The sequence below is a fragment of the Entelurus aequoreus genome, linkage group LG24 (genome assembly GCF_033978785.1).
Source record: "Entelurus aequoreus isolate RoL-2023_Sb linkage group LG24, RoL_Eaeq_v1.1, whole genome shotgun sequence".
Lineage (NCBI taxonomy): Eukaryota > Metazoa > Chordata > Actinopteri > Syngnathiformes > Syngnathidae > Entelurus > Entelurus aequoreus.
This window is the reverse complement of record NC_084754.1, coordinates 26886779-26908405: the sequence shown is the minus strand read 5'-3', so window position 1 is coordinate 26908405 and position 21627 is coordinate 26886779. Positions and strand designations below refer to the sequence as shown.

The window sequence follows — 21627 nt, the reverse complement described above, 5'->3', positions numbered from 1 at the left end:
AACATGCAAACTCCACACAGAAAGATCCCGAGCCCGGGATTGAACTCAGGACTACTCAGGACCTTCGTATTGTGAGGCAGACGCACTAACCCCTCTTCCACCGTGCTGGAAACATAATATTACTAATTAAAGCAACAACCAAAACTAAACACGAACATGTATTTGATATCAAATAGAAAGGGGCAACATTACACACAGCAGACAACAAACACTATCTACGAGGGAACAAATCAATGATTGAAGTGACAAGCTTCAGCTTGCAATCCAAACAATACCCCATTTTGTGGACCAGAAGATATGACAGCCATGGTAGGACATTCAATCTCTTTATTAACTAGCGCTAACATAATCCAGTGAAAGCATTCAACAGAGCTACCGTAACTACCACAGCTAAGCTAACACTGCTCTGTCTGGGCGCTTGACATCACAGGTCACTTTGCAACAGGCACCGCCTTTTAAAGGCACACGTTCACACACACACTCTGCTCTAATATGAAATGTCTCAACTAGGGCTGCAACTAACGATTAATTTGATAATCGATTAATCTGTCGATTATTACTTTGATGAATCGATTAATAATCGGATAAAAGAGACAAACTACATTTCTATCCTATCCAGTATTTTATTGAAAAAAAAACAGCATACTGGCACCATACTTATTTTGATTATTGTTTCTCAGCTGTTTGTAAATGTTGCAGTTTATAAATAAAGGTTTATTTAAAAAAAAAGAAGAATTATTTAAAAAAAACAACAACTGCGCATAGCATAGATCCAACGAATCGATGACTAAATTAATCAGCAACTATTTTAATAATCGATTAGTTGTTGCAGCCATAGTCTTAACTGTGTAAGCCAGATATTAGATGTTTTTTAAAGTAACACATTAAATCAGGGGTCTCAAACACGCGGCCCGCGGGCCAATTGTGGCCCGGGAGACGTTATTTTGCGGCCCCCACCTTAATATGAAAGTTTAATGTTAGTGCGGCCCGCGAGTTTTAAATGAATGGCGCTTGACAGCGTTGTGTGCGGAGCTGAAGAAATCTACCAATCACGTTGTGGTATGAGGCTCTCGACAATATCGAGGGCGTGCCGTGATGGCACTGTCATCAGTGTCCTCTAGAATCTGTCACCGCATCATCTTTTTCTCCATACTAACAGCGTGCCAGCCCAGACACATGTTGTATGAGGCTTCTAGAGACACACGCAGGTTATTGCAAGACATACTTAAGGAACAGCCATACATGTCACACTGAGGGTGGTCATATTTTATTTTATTTATATTTTAACACTGTTACAAATATGCGCCACACTGTGAACCCACACCAAACAAGAATGACAAACACATTTCGGGAGAACATCCGCACCTAAACACAACATAAACACAACAGAACAAATACCCAGAATCCTTTGCAGCCCTAACTCTTCCGGGCTACAAAAACACCCCCGCTACCCCTAACCCCGCCCAACTCAACCCCCCCCATCTCCCGAATTCGGAGGTCTCAAGGTTGGCAAGTATGCATTGATGTCACTTGCGTAATGCAAGCAGAGAAACATTTTGCTGCTTTTCTATGACACACGCTCTTCCTCCCTCCCTGCCTCCCTCCCTCGCCCGCCTGCTCGCTCCCGCCCCCGTTGTAAACAGTCCGGGCGGGGAAGACGAGCACTCCGCCGAAGGAGCGAGCGACAATACAAAAGTGTGGTGCACTGGACCCCAGCGCTGATACAGACGTGGTGATGTTAACCCGTTCGGGGCTAATTGTGCTACCGTAACTGTAAACTCCACCCCCCACCCTCCTCCCGTTGGCTCCAGACAGAGACGATTTTTGATGCAATATTTCTTTCACAGGGGCACCCCGACGTGTCTTATTTCATTTCATTTCATTTTTATTTATCTCCTTCATTGATGTGCATCTTTGATCGATAGACAATTATACCTCAATTTTTAAATTATACATTTACACACCAATGCCTGAGAAGGAGCAGGATGAAGAAAAATCTTATATTTTTCTGCCCCCTTCAACATAGTACGTAGTCTTACTTAATGATATCATATAAACAAACAATTACATCCAAATATAACGAAAACAAACAAAAAAACACAAGAAGTGCAAAACTTCATGATGTACAAAACGAACAAAAAAAACAAAATAAGTAGTATACACCTCACAGGATGATACAAAACAAATACAAAACTAGGCAAAAAATAAGTAAAATAATAAATATAAAGCAAAATGTAAACAGTTATGGCTGTCCATATGATCTCATTGTTCTGTCCTTATATATTTTTTCAATTGGAATATATTTTTACAATCTTTTATCTCTTGTAAAGAGAATTCCATAGTTTAACCCCCACCACTGATATACACATTTGTTTTAAAGTTGTCCTTGAATACTGATGTTTGAAATGACCTTTTCTTCTATGCTCTTCATTCTCAGAAGTGATGACAAACATTTTTTGTAAATTTGCTGGTAATGTTTTACTTTTAGCCTTAAACATGACACATAATGTCTGTAACTTTACTAGCTCCTGTAGTTTCAATAAACCCGAATTAATAAATAATATGTTAGTGTGTTTTAAGTAATCTACTTTATGAATAATCCTTATAGCTCTTTTCTGTAGTTGATACAGAGAAAGTTGCGTTGCACAAGGAATACAATTTGAAACGTCATTATACAACTAGACATGCTGAGGAGTATGCAAAATACTAGGGGAGTGAACCGGGTTGCAAATTTTAAAACCAGTCTACTGAGGCAACAAGATTTCGTCAAGAAAGCAAGAGAAAAGAGCGATGCAGCAGTCAAAGCTAGCTACATGGTGAGTGAGATGGTTGCTAGGGCGGGAAAGCCATTCAAAGGAGGTGAATTCATTAAAAAGTGCATGTTAGATTTTTTTTAAGAAATCTTTTCTTGCGGCCCAGCCTCACCCAGTTTCTGCATCCAGTGGCCCCCAGGTAAATTGAGTTTGAGACCCCTGCATTAAATACTTTCCCTGGCAATTATTAATTACATTTATGAAAGAGTAATTTTTTTAGTAATTTAATTAATTTTTTGCTAAAGTAACGAGTAGCTATAATTAATTATTTTTTTAAGTAATTTTCTGAATACTAATGATGGTACCATGTATGATAATAAAAAAGCACAGTGGAGAACAATCCCTAAAGCAGTCGCTCTGCACACCGCCAGGATGTGTGAATGAATAAGTCTGCTTAGGCCATATTGCCCAGGCCTTCACTTCATGACAATCTAGCTGACATAACTAGTTTCTCTGCCAAAGGGCCGGATCTACCCACATGTGAGAAACTACTGTTTTTCCATGGTAGATAAGACATTTCTTGTCTATCTGTTTTGTTTTGACTAAGCTGCTCCGCTGCTTACATCAACAATGGCAGGGTCAGTGCACTGTTCCTAGTCTTTATGATGGACCAAATGAGGCACAAATGTCCCCAAACCCATCAAATTAGCATTATTTGCCTCTTCCATAGCTTTCTTTGTTGCGCTTAGGAAGACCGCATCTCAATGTTTAGATTTTTTTATTTGCATACAGTATAATGTACAATACTAAGTTTTTTTTACAGAAGTATGTCATTCAAGACAGAAGTTTTAATTTCTCACTTTATTGATCAGATTGATTTTTTTGTATTATTATTTGTTAAATATTGATATCTTTATTGATTTATTGTAGTTTATCTATTGGTATGCAAGGTGTAATGCTAAATGTTTGTTTACATCCATCCATCCATCCATTTTCTACCGCTTGTCATTTTCAGGGTCGTGGGGGGAGCTGGAGCCTATCTCAGCAGAAATATTCTATTCAATTATTTGAATGTTCTCATTCATCCAGGTCATTGTAATCTCAAGGCATTCAAATCGATCGCAACTGAACTGTTTGGTTTGTCTTTTATTCAAGGTAGAAATTTTAAGTTTGCACTTTATTAATCTCAATGTTGGATATTATTATTTATTTGCATGCAATGTGCAATGCTACATTTTTGTTTACAGTAGTACTTTATTCAAGAGTGAAGTATTACCTCCCATTAGAAGCTCTCAATTTAGTTATTTGCAAATTATTGCATAAAAACTACAATTTATATCTGGTTTATGATCAAATAAAAGCCAAACTTGCTTTGAATGTGTATTCATTGGTTTCTTTAAAAGTAGAGAAAAAAATTGTAAATCAAAATTTTGTGAAAAAACATTTTACCTTTAGGCCATTTCGCCCTGACCTAGATGGAAGGGATCAGTACACTCTTAATAAAAGATACTTTTAACAAGATTTTGAAGATTCAACATCTCCGATGTGGACTTTTTAAACTATCTGGTCGACCACAAGAAGTACAAAAGTATAATTTCTTTGTATCTGATTGGGTCCATTGTTAAAGGGGAGCTGAATGTTTGTTTGGAATTTTTACCTATCTTTCACAGTCTTTATGAAAGACAAGAAGACAAAAGTAGATTTTGCATTCTAACTTGTAAAAATAATCTTGTTCTAGGTGGTTAGCAATGCAGCTAATGGAAGCAATCTATTCTGCATCTAAATCACTTTAAAAATGTATCCAAAAACCGCCAACAATACTTCATTTACGTTCCGTAACCTGTTTAGTAACCAAGCTGTAGTGACATTGTTATTGTAAGAGCAAACACGGAGGAACTTTTTTTCTAGTGTACTAACACATCGGTGTGCTACAGTGTTAGCCGTGAGCTAGTTACGGCAAGAGGTAAGGTAGCAATTTCGTCAGCAGCTGAATGGCTTTTTAGTTTGTAATGCACAACACTGCGATAAGACACCAATCTATACTGACTGAAAAACATGAATAATTATATTACAGCATCTGTGAAGTAATAGCCCACATTTCATGTTTTGTTTGTACACTGCTAGCCAGACAGTGTATAAACTGTAGTTGTGATAAGACGCATGACGTGTTGGGTGATCGATATTGTTTGTTTGGTCCAGCTGGCTGGGGACGTTTACAGTTGATTTTGGGTAAGCACTCCATTTTTGTCAAAATAGCATAGCTCAACATTTACAGCGTCAAACTCACGCCAACCTCAATCTCTCGGCTTCCGTCTGCTCCAACGTTTCACCCTCTCTTCGTGCTCGCTTTTATGAGCAGCAGTTCATCCTCCGTATATTCAGCTTCAAAAAGATAAGATTGTGAATCCTCATTTGTCCAAAAATAGTCGTCTTCGTTGTCTGTTACGAAGTCTGCCGTGATTAGAACGCACTCGCGTTTGTTTCCGGAAGTAAGAAAATACATTTGTTGAAAAAAGTGCAGTTCCCCTTTACGCATTAAGCAATAAACGACAATATTGACTTATCAGTGCCTGTGAAAGTATGTATTTAATGCATGTTGATGGATGCTGTTTTGTCAAGAAATGTGTTCATAACATATACGGTGTTCCCTGGTCACTTTGCGGATACACGTCCTGCAGTCAGTGCATAGAGTACCATGGAGTACATTGACAGTTGAGTACCCATTTATCTGGTTAAAATAACATAGGTCATGGTGTTTTAGGAGCATTGCCAGCACCCCTTGTGACCTCAAAAGGGACAAGCGGTAGAACATGGATGGATGGATGGCGCATTATTCTCATTGGTTTCACAACACACATACGTTGTTACGTTGTTAAAACGTTTATAACAATACTTAATATGAATATTTGATCTGGAAGATGTGCATCAGCTTTTTGCCGCTGATAGCTAATTACTTGAGTATGGACAGCTATTGTTAGTATTCTAGCAGTTTATTCCTAGTCTTGTGGAGTTGCCAGGGAGCCACTAATGGTTGGTATTTATTGTATGCATGTGTGATATTCCCCAGTGAGCTGGAAAAAGTACATTACTTTGTGGCTTCTCAGCCCTTTTATATAAGTGTTCTCTAGACATGAGATGATCATGACTGTGTTGATTGTGTTGCCAGAATTTAGCATGGTTGTCCGAGGGGTAATTTAATGCTGTGTGGTTATCACACACAGACTGCCGTGTGTCCTGTTGTGTAGCTGAATTAGCCATTTAGATTAAAATCAAATAAGTGTTTGTCTTTAACACGTCCAGGCAAAATGAGTGGTTGTTTGGAACTGTTCATAATTCCCTTCTCATTGACAGAAGCTAACATGATCAGTCATAAAGAATAATTTATGGGGTACTTTGGTTATGTGGAAAAAAATGAGCACTGTGTTTTGTGCCATCAATACTATTGAGATGATTTCCCAAAAGTTAAATCTTGGTCCATAACATGGTGCTGATTATGCCCTATGAATGTTTGGTTTTGTCATACTTTTATGGACCATTATAAATCCAATGTCTAAATAGATGAAGTAAAGTCTAACGGTATTAATGATAAACCGCTGTAAAACTCCCAAATGTTAATATTCTCGTTTTAAATCAAAATGATTGTAAAACCTTAATGGATTACCATGCTTTGATGAACTCATAGACCAGTGATATTGCTAATTTCCTAGAGAAGCAGCTAGCGCACTAATTGCTCGCAAGCTTAAATGTTAACATGAATATTAGACACAGTAAAATCTTTCCCCATTACAAACGTCATCACTAAAACTTTTACAATTTAAAAAGTAATAAAATAATGCTCAGTGGCCTTGTGGTTAGAGTGTCTGCCCTGAGATTGGTAGGTCGTGAGTTCAAACCCCGGCCGAGTCATACCAAATACTATAAAAAATGGGACCCATTACCTCCCTGCTTGGCACTCAGCATCAAGGGTTGGAATTGGGGGTTAAAGTACCAAAATGATTTCCGGGTGTGGGCACCGCTGCTGCTCACTGCTCCCCTCACCTCCCAGGGGGTGATCAAGGGTGATGGGTCAAATGCAGAGGTTAATTTCACCACACCTAGTGTGTGTGTGACAATCATTGGTACTTTAACTTTAACTTTAGAAGCCATACCAAAATGTAACGCTTATTTTACCAAGGAAGGTACATTGTGTCCGTTTATTTTTTTTATTAAAATTTGATTAACATTAGTAAGTATAGTAAAAATTAAGTGCTCATTTTGAAAGTATTTTCAATAATATAGCAAACAACATGCAGATGTACACTAATAGGCAATGTAGTAAACACACCCATAAAGAACTTAACATCGTGCACCATTTACATCAGCATTTACTCTTCTTTAGTTTAACAATTTGTTTAAACAAACAAGCTTAATTACCTTTTCAGATGACAGTGCTGATCTCCTTTTTTGGTACACTGCGACCCCAGCTTGTTGTGATTTCTTACAGATGTCCAATGTTCTCCAGTAAGCAAAATATATTCACAGTCAGCCAGTAGTTGCAACTTGATGCCCTTGTTTGTGTAGTACAGTTGGTTTATTCTTGCTGTAATTGTGACTCTCCAAGGTATTGTATGATGGATCACCTGTGGGGATATGATAGACATGCACTGTGCCTTCATCAATGTTAAGTGGCCTACATGCCTTGGCTGTCTGTTTAGCAAAGGCATATGTTTAACATGCACAAAGGTACCATTCGGCCTGCAACTGTCATGTAAACATATGTACAATATTATTTTTTGCATTCATGTTCAAAAATTGTGAAAGCTTAAAAGACACATTCTAATAAGCCAAAGGATGGTAACTTACTAGAAACTGCTATGGATGTGTTTCACTTCACAGGGACCATAATGCGTCATAGTGGTGTCACAGTGCTCATAACTGTATGGGTTATTGTAACGTACAATCACAAACTTCAATATGATGCAAAGAAAATTTATAGTGAATCATTTGAGGAAATATGATAATTAAGTTATTTTTCACCCATGTTCTTTTAAGTCATTTTTCAAAAGACATTCCAGGAAAAAGGTGATGTTAGAGCTGGTTATGTTAATGACGGTAGTGAACCAGTGGTGATAGAACATTCTATAAAGGTCAGGTAAGGCACCTTAGACATGACTGGGTGTAAGAGTGATATGTGATTGGTGGTAAACATGGAAGTATACAGTGTAGAGATGTGCCCATCGATTGTCCACTAACCAGTATTGGCAGATTTTTGTGAAAAAGTATGCGATTCTCATTGGCATTTAATTCCAATCACAAACGCTGATCCCTCTGGCTGACACTAAATGTACTTTTAGTCCCCTGGGTGACAAGTGTCTAGTGGCTAATTGTTTATCTCCATACACAGTGTGGAGCGCTCCCCTAAGTTAATGATAATCACCTCCATTGCGGCAAATAAACCAAATTTCTTAGTGTCTTATGTTTCATTATCACTGGAGGAATAAGTAAAAAAATGTAGCACACCAAGAGTAAGGCAGGAGCAGACATGCTTATCGCTAAGCTAGCTTGAAACACTACCAAGAAGTAAGTGCTTAGTAAAGTCTAAGAAATGTAGATGGAACTGCGTTACAGCAGAAATTTAACAAGAAATGAACAAGTAGATTATTAAAAGTCCAAAGAGAGTATAGTATAACAACAACTATTGGTGTGTCAGCATTGTGGCATTCAGTACACAACAATTAAGAGGGCAAATTATTCCAAAAATTGGTGGCCGATATTTATTCTCTCTAAATCATTTATTAGTTTTTGCTTTTGTTTAGTTGTTGTGTGCTATTGATTTTTTTTTTGCGCCAACAATTGTATGTAATAAAAGAGAATAAGGAATTAGTTGATATTGTTAAACTGTCAGTAGCACTCACAATAAATACACTGAATAATGTACAGTTAATACATGTGATCGGTATTGGTATAGACTAGTCTCACTCAGGAATGATCGGAATCTCTAGCATAAAACCCTGATTGGAACATACCGAGCACAGTGTGATGTTGGCACATGTAGATCGCTAATGTTAATAGAGTCCATTGTGATTAGAAAATTGAGTTTGGGTATATTGCAAATGCAGTTGATCTGCACCATTACATGTATAAAGTGGGGGGATTGTGCTGAATCTTTGTGCAGCATTGTGCATGCTTGACCAGTCCGTAACCTCAATTCTGTAGCCTTTGGATGTAAAATGTGGACAAGTCACGTAATCTTACTGCCTTTTATTAGATGACCTAGATATATGTGCTGTGTTCCTACAGACTTGACACATGCAATGTGCTGTATTTTTATTTGCCGAGGAAGGACAGAAAACGAGAGCAAAACAAACACCACACCAACACAGGTGTGTGTGTTTCTGTAATTTAGTCCCAGCTCTTTTGTCTGGCTTTTCATAAGAGAGGAGGTGGAAGGGAAGGAAGGAAAGGGAGGCGGACTGCAGGAGGAAATAGACTGTCAGCATCAGGAAGCCTGTGCATGTGTGCATGTTTGTCAGAGGTCAAGTACGAAAAATCTGAGCCAACCAGTCTAATACTTTATATCCTATGTGTCAAAGTCAAGGCCCCGCGGGCCAGATCCGGTCCGTGAATTAATTATTTATGGCCCCCGGGATGATATTTGATTACCGTATTTTTCAGATTATAAATCGCAGTTTTTTTCATTGTTTGGCCGTGGGTGCGACATATACTCCGGAGCGACTTATGTGTGAAAGTATTAACACATTACCGTAAAATATCAAATAATATTATTTATCTCATTCGCGTAAGAGACGAAGCAAATGGCAGCAATCGTCACACACACGTCAGCAATCATCACTCACACGTCAACCAATAAGAATTCGGCGGGGGAGGGTCATGGCAGAAGTGCATTGTGGGTCATGGGATGCTACCTGCTATATGCTATATGCTACTGCCGTAGCTATTAAAATGGATCACATCAACATTGGCGGTAACTTATAAAAACTGAGAAGGACTGAACTAAAATGGCACCGAAAAGGAAATCATATACTGCAGATTACAAGCTGGACGTAGTGAAATATACAGCAGAGAACGGCAATCGAGCAGCAGAAAGAAAGGACCTACCAGAGGCGACACCGGGGAGGAAGATTTCATGGGATTTAGCGATTAGGAGTGACAGATTGTTTGGTAAACGTATAGCATGTTCTATATGTTATAGTTATTTGAATGACTCTTGCCATAATATGTTACGTTAACATACCAGGCACGTTCCCAGTTGGTTATTTATGCGTCATATTACGTACACTTATTCAGCCTGTTGTTCACTATTCTTTATTTATTTTAAATTGCCTTTCAAATGTCTATTCTTGGTGTTGGATTTTATCAAATAAATGTCCCCCAAAAATGCGACTTATACTCCAGTGCGACGTATATATGTTTTTTTCCTTCTTATTCTGCATTTTCGGCCGGTGCGACTTATACTCCGGAGCAACTTATAGTCCGGAAAATTACGGTAGTATTAGAACCGGCCTGCAGGCCACAGCCTCCTGCTGCTGTTGTGCACGCACCAATACTACATCAGTGTTGGTGCTAGGAATTTTCAAAATGGGGTCCCAGGGACCCCTTCAAGTCATTAAAATGGGGTCCCACAGTAAATTTTTGGGGTTCCAGTTTTTTGTAAGCGTTATAAAAAGAAATTATAAATGTATGCATTATCCTGTTATAACTCACATTCTATATTGTGTTTTGTAAAAAGGTTGTCATAAACATTACTTAATTCATTTGAAAAAATAATACAAAAGAAAACACATTTTTATGCATGTGTAAATTTATTAAGTTATAAACATTCATTCACTTTTTTCTTTCCTTCATGGATTTAAACTTTACCGCTGCCGGTATGTTTTTCTATATTTTTATTGTAATATTTTCAGAATGTGTTTGTTCTATTTTTGGCCAAAGTAAGACAAAGAAAACAATCTGAAGTTGTCTTTATTTTTTAGTTTTAATGCCATGATTTTAATAGTCCGGTGTGCACAGACTTTCCTCCATGCGGCCCCTGAGCTAAAATGAGTTTGACACCCCTGCTTTATATGAGATGGGTGTGATATTCACTTTACTTTTAAGTATTTCAGGCTATATAATAAACATTTAAAAGCAGGCATTTTTAAAGTGCTTGTTTAAAGCGGGCCTCCATAGGGAGGATGTCAGCACCTTTTTCAAACCTGTTAGGATGATTCACATTGTGTTTATTAGTATTTTTTGTTTTATTATAGAAAACAGTCTGGGGTAAGCAGAAAACGCCACAAAATATGCTCCGGCAAATCTTCTTTTGGGGCATAAGAGAGCTGTGTATTGCTCACTGTATCATACATTAAAAAAGCTCACACACTTGTTATAGTCTATCTATGCTTTGTGTGTTGCAGATATCTGGTCTCTTGGAGTGATCTTATACATGTTAGTGTGCGGAGTACCTCCCTTCCAGGAGACCAACGACAGTGAGACTCTGGTGATGATCCTGGACTGTCGCTACTCCATCCCTGACCACATCTCAGGCGACTGCAGAGAGTAAGCACTCATGCATCACGGTTTGCAATTTATCATCCTTTTTTTTTTACCACAACCAATAGTCACAACTCAACATTATACGCTAACCTAACTCTCATTAAATAGTGAATAGTATTACTAAAGGCCCCCTTGATTAGCTAAATGGAAGCAGTGAGTCACCCTGTGTTAAACAGTTACTGACCGTAAAAGCCTCTCATTAGTTTCAGTGAATAATTTTAGTGCTCCACTTGCTCTAGTATTCTTTAGCCTGCTGCGCACAGACATGCTTTATTTAATGCCTAGAAGAGCCAACAATACCAGTTTTAATTCTTTGAAGACACGGTCTGTGTCGTATACCTTTAATCTGCAAGTCTTTTTCATTTTAGTAAAAGACATGAACATTTACAGGGGTTGGTTGTCGCACTTTTTACCCCAGTTTGAATTGCTCATCGTGAAAACATATTTCAATAATCATTCAATGGAAGCTTGAAGAGTTGGTTGAAATGTGTATCATTCTCTTTTCCCAAAGATTAAAGGCACTCTGACACATTGTCACAACCAAGTTCATCATGGGAATGGTTGTCACAATGTTATTTAATGGCATTTTTTAAAACAAGAAGGTAGTCTAACTGCATTGACAAATACATTACTTATTGCAGCTTGACACAAAATGTGCACGCAACACGAGCAGGAAATAGATCTGTTAATGTGTTATGTACAGTCTGAATTAGGGCCGTCAAAGTTAACGTGATAATAACGATTTAACAAAAGTTTCCCTTAACGGCATTGTTTTTTTAATGGCGCAATAGCATCTGTTCTGTCAGAGAAATAAGTGATGAAACAGACTGAGGATTAGTGGCAGAATTAGCAGAGGAAATGTTGTGTTTGTCTATATATATATATATATATATATACAGTATGTGTGCATCTATATGGTATATATATACATATGTATGTGTTTATACGTATATATGTATGCACAGTATATACATATACATGTATACATGTATGTATATACATATACATGTATATATGTATATATATACATATATACATGTATATATACATATATGTATGTATATATATATATATGTACATGTACATATGTGTATATGTATATGTGTGTATGTATACATGTATGCATATATGTGTGTATATATATATATATATATATATATATATATATATATATATATATATATATATATATATACCTGTATATATATATATATACAGTTTGTGTGTATTGTGAGTGCAATACACACATACATATACATACGTATATGTGTGTGCGTGTGTGTATTTTTTTAAACGAAATATCAGTGTTTGTCATAAGACTGCAATCTATTTGTGTGTGTGCGTGTGTTTGGGGGTTGTGACATGAAAGAATGTAAAAAAACACATGAAACGCAAAAAAAAAAAGTTTTTTAAGTACTTTAGTTTTTCTTTTTTCTGTTGTTTTTTTTATATGTGAAGACGCAAACGTTTTTATATAAGTGGTGCCCACACAGCAGCACCCGAGGCTCTTTGAAAAGAGCAGTACGCATTTTAATTTCAGAGTATGCAGGGGGCTTTTATCACTCGCTAAAATATAACGTTGGTCTCTAAGTTGGTCACACCGATACCCCCTGCTCAGTCTTCTTATTCTCTGGCAGTTCAGGCATGTTAGAGGGTGAACAGGTAGCTGTCCACCTCAAATAAGTGGAGGTACGGGGAAACACCGGTGAACAGCTGTTTGGTTGCTGAGAGAGAGTGGGAACAACATTAACATCAAGTGGCCAACTGATCAAACAAGACCAAACAAACTGGATTTTCTTGGTGATTGTAGGCCCAATGTGTTAAAGCAGTATGTCAAAATGAAAACAATACAGTCACACACACATGTGAGGTTGTAGTGAAACGAGGGTACGTAAAATGCATTTTCAAGTTGGATCGTTAATGAAATCAATGTAAATTGGTGTTTTTAGATAAATAGAATAGAATAGAAAGTACTTTATTGATCCCTGGGGGAAATTCAGCACCACAGTTCGCTCACAATAGACAAGTTGTATATATGTATAGTTGTATAATAGACAACTTTTTAATTTTTTTTTTAATTTTTTTTTTATTGACATCCAGCATCAGACATTCATATCCCTTACATCATATTCTATATATCTATTGTCTGCCCTAAATGTCAAAATATTTTTGTTTATATCCCACCCATACCACCCACCTACCCCCCCAAAAAAAGAAAAAAACAATAAAAAAAAACAAAGTAATATCTACAAATACATTGATTAAATAAACAGAAAAAAAAATAAATAATACATTAATAATAATAATAATCAGAACTAAAATAAAATATAAACAGATACACATATATATATATATATATATATATATATATATATATATATATATATATATATATATATATATATATATATATATATATATATATATATATATATATATATATATATATATACAGTGGGGCAAAAAAGTATTTAGTCAGCCACCCATTGACAATCAATGGGTGGCTGACTAAATACTTTTTTGCCCCACTGTATATATATATATATATATATATATATATATATATATATATATATACACACATATATATACATATACACATATTGGTATATATTAGTAATCCCTTTTTTTAATTTTTTATTTTTTTTGCAGTACAATCACTAATTTGAAAAATTAAAGTCAGGTTTATGGGGCGTGACATAGTTGACCCAATTTTCCCAGTACGAAGTACATTTCTCCAATTTGGCAGTTATCTGTTCCATTTTATATATGTCCATTGTTGTTTCCATCCATTGCTTCAAAGTTGGCCTCTCCTGGGATATCCATTTCCTAGTAATGGTCTTTTTACAAGCCACAAGTAGGATATTCATTAAGTGTTTATCTTTCTTCAGCCAATCCTGAGGTACATGTCCAAAAAACTAAAGTTTTACTTTCGAGGGGTATTTCACGTTTGAAAATATCCTGTAGAGCTTGGTGTATCTCTTTCCAATAGTCCTTTATGGTGGCGCAGTCCCGGAAAACATGGTAGTGATTTGCATTTGAATTCCCACAATTTATCCAGCAGGCAGGGGAGTTGTTATCATAGTGAGACTTCTGAGAAGGTGTAATAAAACATCTGATTTAATAGACAACTTTTTAATGAAATAAGACACTTTTTACTGAGGTAAAAAAACAAATGTGTTAAGCTTTTTTCCCCCATTTATCATCAACACCCTCATGTCTGCTTGTTTGACCACAAATACACTCTAGAACATCTGATGCAGCACAATCTGCTCCCGCATGATCGCTGGATGACGTGTGAGAACAGAACAGCCTTCGGGATATGCTAAAAAAAAAAGCTGCTTAAAACATATATCGATGTGCTGACATCATCTTGTCTTTGTCAGTCTGATCTCCAGGATGCTGCAGAAGGATCCGTCGCACCGAGCGTCCCTGCAGGAGATTGAGGCTCATGTCTGGTTGCAGGGGATGGACAACGTCCTGCTCAGCCCAGAGGCGCCTCCTCATTGGCTGTCAGGGGCCCTCTCGCTCAACTCACCGCGCTCACGAGTGGTGGAGTGCGGCGACCTGCTCGCCGCCAAGCCTCAGACCTTGCCTTCGACCCGGCAGACCAACCGCAGCTACCCGCTGTGCCTGGCTGAGGAGCCGCGTGTGACCAAGAACCTGCCTGCTCTCCTGCAGATCTGTGAGGAAGAAGAAGAAGAGGAGGAGGAGGAGGAGGAGGAAGAGAGCACCTTGGCCAAAGAGTGCGAAGGTTTGTTGTCTTTGTCCGTCACTGAGCCAGAGAGGGAGACCAAGGTTGGAGGAGACGATGAAGAGGAAGCCCAGATGTTGGAGCCAGAAGAGGACGAAGGAGAAGAGATGGAGATCGAACACACACACGGTGGATGTGTCATTTCAGACCAACCACTCGGCCACATAGACAATCTAGTGAGTCAGGCTCCCGAGACCCCGCCTCCTCCTTCTGAGCCGGGTCTCAGGGTGCCATGTTGTCAGGGCTGGACTGAGAGAAGCCACAACCAGGACAGAGAACCCAACAACAACTTCAACAAACCCACAGAGCAAAAGGCCAGCCAAGGATGGAAGAAGGACCAGGGGACGGACACAAGGGTGAGGGAGGACTTGGTAACGGACCGATCTCAGTCCCACAATGCACCTGGGTGCTGGGACGAGGCAGCCACGAGGATGGAGCCCGCGGGGAAGCGACACAGCATCAAACTGCGCGAGCGGCTCTTCCAGCTGCCGCTGTGTGAAAAAGCGCTGGCCTTCAACATACCGAGCAACAACAAAGCCAAGATCCTCCCTCTGGCGCAGTACAACTGCTGCCATGTGCTCTAATTAATACTCGCTCCCACACTCTGCGTGCTGACTGCACGCTAACGTCAGGTGTGCGGGACACACAGGTGTGCAGCGAACACCCACGTTAAGCTACGGCCTGTGCAGCAGGAACCACTTAGTGACACACAATGGCTGACAGACAGGAACAAGCACACTGTACACCAAACCTGCACTGAAGAAGAAGAAGAGCGACGACGAAGGCTTCACTGTCGATCTGATGTAAAACTCCAAAAAGTTTCTTCTTCTTCTTCCCTTTGCACAAGCCGCCTCTCTGGCTCCAAAGCTCTTAATAAGCTGAGTGACTGTTAAATGTTATGTTCATGTGCTTATAATACGCCTCAGACGGAGATGATTGTATCATTCTCTGCCCTCTTAATGTTCCACACCTTCACCCTACAAGTTGTGTTATCACGGGTGGAATGCTAAACCCAGTTTTGACGACACGGTTTTAGACGTGTCACCATTATGGGAACCATGTGACTTTTGTGCATGCTGTTACTGTTTGATTATTATTATCACCATATACCTCCATGATGTGTCCGGCTCTTGCAGGACGCTGCTGTCGTCGTCGTGTTACCTTGATTGCACACAGTACAGTACCTCTGTGATACCCTGTATTAGGACGAGGAGTCACTCACATGGATTTTATGTTATGTCATGTTACAGTAGGGAAGGGATTCGTATGGCCCTCAGGAAGAGTGGGCGTTAGTGATTTTGCTGAAAATGATGGAAAGCACCACTATATAGCAACTGACGCCGTGTTCAAAGTTGGCATTCCCACAAAACACATTTTAATACATTAAACGCTCCTCTGCCGTGGATAGTGCACGCCCCAAATTTGTCCCGTTTCATGTGTCAGGTAAACCGTGACAAATGGGGACAAATGAATCCCTTCCCTACTGTGTATTTTGTGTATTTTCACATGCATTCATGTCTTATTTGAAGGCGAGATGAAACGCGTTGTACAGTAATATCGACCAAAGCTCCTTTGCAGCCTGCAGAACTGCTTGCTTACTTAGCCGTACTGTAATTCCATGCCCATAATTGGTCCCTTGCTCCAAGAAAGGCCGTTAAATTTGATTATTGCTCATACATCAGGAGTCATGTAAGCATATAATCTGTACCAAGAACAGATTCAAAGAAATATATTATGTCCGCATAGTTGCAGCCTGCCTCTTCCTGCTGTGTTGTGTCTACTGCTTTGTAATTATAGGACCATTAACTTATTTTTCTGTATTTATTTATTAAACTTTATTAAATCAATGTAACACGTGTGTTACGTCTCGTTGTTTTGCTGGAAAAACTATTTATAAAAAAAAAAAAAAAGCATCCATAGCTTGATGTGACTTTATTGTGATGCAAGCAGTAAACTTTTAACATCTTCATTGAAAGTACATTACATGCAGCGTGTAAACAGTGCCTCCTGCTGGCCTCTATTATAAATACACATTGTTAAATGCTGTATGGGTGATGGTTTGTTTATCTGCCAGCACTTACATGAAGGTAGATGATTAGTGGCTAACACTGCACAGTCAAGCAGTCACTCGAGGCACAATACAGTATGAATAGCATAGAACACAGCAAAGCACAAGTGGTTTGTTTTTCCTCATTTGCTCTCAATGCAAATCTTTCTTTTTGTGTGCATGTTTTTAACAACGGTACCAGCAAATATAACATTCACTCACTGTTCAGTTTGATAAAAGTGTTGATCCCCTTGAGCAATGCAATGTTTTGAGCAGAATGTCTTTTAAAAGGCCTCTACTGTGCTGTACAGCAGACAGTATGATGCGTAACATGCATCCAGTTTGCTCACAGCGTTGTTGCAGAAGCCACAAACATTTTTAGCTTTCGTAGACAAGAATGTTATAGTGTTGCAGTTTGGCCTTTCTATTATGTCATTTCTTTATAAGTATACAGAATACAGTGCATGCGGAACGTTTTTACAGCGCTTCCCTTTCTCCACATTTTTGATATGTTACGGCCTTATTCCAGAATTCCCAAAATAATTTTTTGGGTCCTCAAAATTCTACACACAATACCCAACAGTGGCAATGTGAAAACATTTTTTATTTTTTTTAAATACCGTATTTTTCGGACTATAAGTCGCAATTTTTTTCATAGTTTGGCCGGGGGTGCGACTTATACTCAGGAGCGACTTATGTGTGAAATTATTAACACATTACCGTAAAATATCAAATAATATTATTTAGCTCATTTACGTAAGAGACTAGACGTATAAGATTTCATGGGATTTAGCGATTAGGAGTGACAGATTGTTTGGTAAACATATAGCATGTTCTATATGTTATAGTTATTTGAATGACTCTTACCATAATATGTTACGTTAACATACCAGGCACGTTCTCAGTTGGTTATTTATGCCTCATATAACGTACACTTATTCAGCCTGTTGTTCACTATTCTTTATTTATTTTAAATTGCCTTTCAAATGTCTATTCTTGGTGTTGGGTTTTATTAAGATTAAGATTAAAGTACCAATGATTGTCACACACACACTAGATGTGGTGAAATGTGTCCTCTGCATTTGACCCATCCCCCTTTGGGAGCAGTGGGCAGCAGCGGCGCCGCGCCCGGGAATCATTTTGGTGATTTAACCCCCAACTCCAACCCTTGATGCAGAGTGCCAAGCAGGGAGGAAACGGGTCTTGGTATGACTCGGCTGGGATTTGAACTCCAACCTACCGATCAAATAAATTTCCCCCAAAAATGTGACTTATACTCCAGTGCGACTTATATATGTTTTTTCATTCTTTATTATGCATTTTCGGCCGGTGCGATTTATACTCCGGAGCAATTTATAATCCGAAAAATAAGGTATAGCTGAAAAAATAGTACAATAGCAATAGGAGAGACTATTCATCCCTGAACACCATGGAGTTAATGTAGGCTTAATGATGCATTTACATTATTATATCAACTATCAGAGACAGAAACTCTTCATTTAACATAATGTCCTTTTTTGAAGTGAAGTGAATTATATTTATATAGCGCTTTTCTCTAGTGACTCAAAGCGCTTTACATAGTGAAACCCATTATCTAAGTTACATTTAAACCAGTGTGGGTGGCACTGGGAGCAGGTGGGTAAAGCGTCTTGCCCAAGGACACAACGGAAGTGACTAGGATGGCGGAAGCGGGGATCGAACCTGGAACCCACAAGTTGCTGGCACAGCCGCTCTACCAACCGAGCTAAACCGCCCCTTTTTGCTGCTTCAACACAGCTCAATCAACACAGAAAAAGGTAAAGTGAAATAACAGACAGACAGGGCTTTGCTGTCCGTAACACACACACACGCACACATTGAAAATAAAAAAACTTGTACATAAGTATTCACAGCCTTTGCGCAATACTTTGTTGATGCACCTTTGGCAGCAATCACGGCCTCAAGTCCTTTTGAACGCAATGCCACAAGCTTAGCGTGGGGGTCGCTTCTTACTGCGGGGTCGTTCTTCCAAGATGCAAGACGGACAACTCCGGACGAAAGCGTGAAGGTAGGAATAGGATTTATTGTCATGAATCCTACACTTTACAAAAAGACAGGAAACAGACAAAAGGAAAGCGTGCCGATCGCACGGGAAGCTAAGGAACCAGAACTTAGCACAGGAATCCTTAGCTAGAAAACAACTGTTTCATACAGCAAACAACGAAGCCAGACTGAGCATGGCGAGAAACGTGAATAAGTAGCTCTCTGATTAGTGCTCGGTAGCAGGTGAACGTGCCGAACACTAACCAGAGGCAGGTGAACCCAATCAGTACCCATGGCAACCAAAACAAACCCAGAGGTGCACAAAACAGGAACTCAGGGAGTCCAAAACTAACAGAACATGACTAAGCAAAACATGATCCGGGCCACGGGTCATGATAGCACACCTATCTTTGTTTATTTTTGTTCTGTTGCAGCACCTCCAAGCTCCATCAGGCTGGGCAATTTTCAGATCATTCCAGAGATGTTCAATGGGATTCAAGTCTGGGCTGTGGCTGGGACACTCAAGGACATCTACAGACTTGACCTGAAGCCATTCCTTTGATGTCTTGGCTGTGTGCTTAGGGTCGTTGTCCTGCTGAAAGATGAACCGTCACCCCAGTCCTAGTTCAAGAGGGCTCTGGAGCAGGTTTTCATCCAGGATGTCTCTGTACATTGCTGCATTCATCTTTCCCTCTATCCTGACTAGTCCCCCGGTTCCTGCCGCTGAAAACCATCCCCACTGCATGATGCTGCCACCAGGGATGGTATTGGCCTGGTGACGCCAAAGAGTTCAATCTTTGTCTCATCAGACCAGATCATTTTGTTTCTCTTGGTCTGAGAGTCTTTCAGGTGCAGTTTGGCAAACTTTTTACTATGAAATGGTTTCCGTTTGGCCACTCTAAACATAAAGGCCTGATTGGTGGATTGCTGCAGAGATGGTTGTCCTTCTGGAAGGTTCTCCTCTCTCCACAGAGAGGAATGATGTAGGTCTGACAGAGTGACCATCAGGTTCTTGGTCACCTCCCTGACTAGGGCCCTTCACGGTTTAGACGGTCGGCCAGCTCTTGGAAGAGTCCTGGTGGTTCCAAACTTCTCCCATTAACGGATGATGGAGGCTCATTAGGACCTTCAAGACAGCAGATATGTTTCTGTACCCTTCCCCAGATTCGTGCCTCGGAGGTCTACAGACAATTCCTTCAACTTCATTCTTGGTTTGTGCTCTGCCTTGAAACCATGTCCAAACAACAGAATTCACCACAGGTGGACTCCAATTAAGCTGTAGGAACATCTCAATGATGTTTTGAGCTTCATGGCAAAGGCTGTACATACTTATGCACATGGGATTTCTTAGTGCAAAAAATTCTTAAATAAAAACATTTTCACATTGCCATTATGAGGTATTGTGTGTAGAATTTTGAGGACAAAAATGAAATTATTCCATTTTTGGAATGAGGCTGTGTAACATAAAAAAGCGCCGGATGCATTGTACACACTATATACTCACATTTGTGTATGGGGTGGACTTAAATATATGTATACATCTTATTTGAAATAAATTGAGTCGACCCTTGACTTAGGAACTGCTGCCAGCCAACCTATTTCCTATTTCCAAAGATGAAAAATGGCACCTTTAAAAGCAAACAAGAGCTTCGTGCTGTTCGAGCTCAATTATTGTTCTTCTTGCATCACGTTGATCCACAGCCTGGGCTTTTGAAACCCAGTCAGGACTCGCCAGTAGACATGGTCTGGAGGGCAAAAGTCAGGAGATGTCAATAAAACAGTCAAATCCAGCACAACTATGTTTAGCTTCGGAAATATTTGGATTGTACGTTTTTACAAGGAGTGGAGACTCGCAGCTTTAATTAAGAAGTTTTGCTAAAACGTCGGAATTACAAAACCCAAAACCAGTGGAGTTGGCATGTTGTGTAATTAGTAAATAAAAACAGAATACAATGATTTGCAAATCCTTTTCAGCTTATATTCAATTGAATAGACTGCAAAGACAAGATATTTAATGTTCGAACTGAGAAACTTATTTTTTTTTGCAAATAATCATTAGCTTGAAATTTAATGGCAGCAACACATTGCAAAAAAGTTGTCACAGGGGCATTTTTACCACTGTGTTACATGGCCTTTCCTTTTAACAACACTCAGTAAAAGTTTGGGAACGGAGGAGACACATTTTTGAAGCTTCTCAGGTGGAATTCTTTCCCATTCTTGCTTGATGTACAGCTTAAGTTGTTCAATAGTCCGGGGTCTCCATTGTGGTATTTTAGGCTTCATAATGCGCCACACATTTTCAATGGGAGACAGGTCTGGACTACAGGCAGGCCAGTCTAGTACCCACACTCTTTTACTATGAAGCCACGTTGATGTAACACGTGGCTTGGCCTTGTCTTGCTGAAATAAGCAGGGGCGTCCATGGTAACGTTGCTTGGATGGCAACATATGTTGCTCCAAAACCTGTATGTACCTTTCAGCATTAATGGCGCCTTCACAGATGTGTAAGTTACCCA

General features: G+C 39.2%; 2 protein-coding genes across 2 annotated transcripts in view; one reads left to right on the top strand and one right to left on the bottom strand.

Moving 5' to 3' along the window:
- The window catches only part of snrkb (SNF related kinase b), a 32477-nt gene extending 15390 nt beyond the window's left edge, over nucleotides 1–17087 (top strand). Inside the window, exons 4-5 of the mRNA XM_062035877.1 lie at nucleotides 11150–11291; nucleotides 14675–17087. Coding sequence (XP_061891861.1) covers nucleotides 11150–11291; nucleotides 14675–15626 — 1094 coding nt within the window. The 3' untranslated portion in view covers nucleotides 15627–17087. The remainder of the gene's footprint in view (nucleotides 1–11149; nucleotides 11292–14674) is intronic.
- The window catches only part of ano10b (anoctamin 10b), a 57182-nt gene continuing 52497 nt past the window's right edge, over nucleotides 16943–21627 (bottom strand). The window contains exon 16 of the mRNA XM_062035876.1: nucleotides 16943–20856. Coding sequence (XP_061891860.1) covers nucleotides 20833–20856 — 24 coding nt within the window. The 3' untranslated portion in view covers nucleotides 16943–20832. The remainder of the gene's footprint in view (nucleotides 20857–21627) is intronic.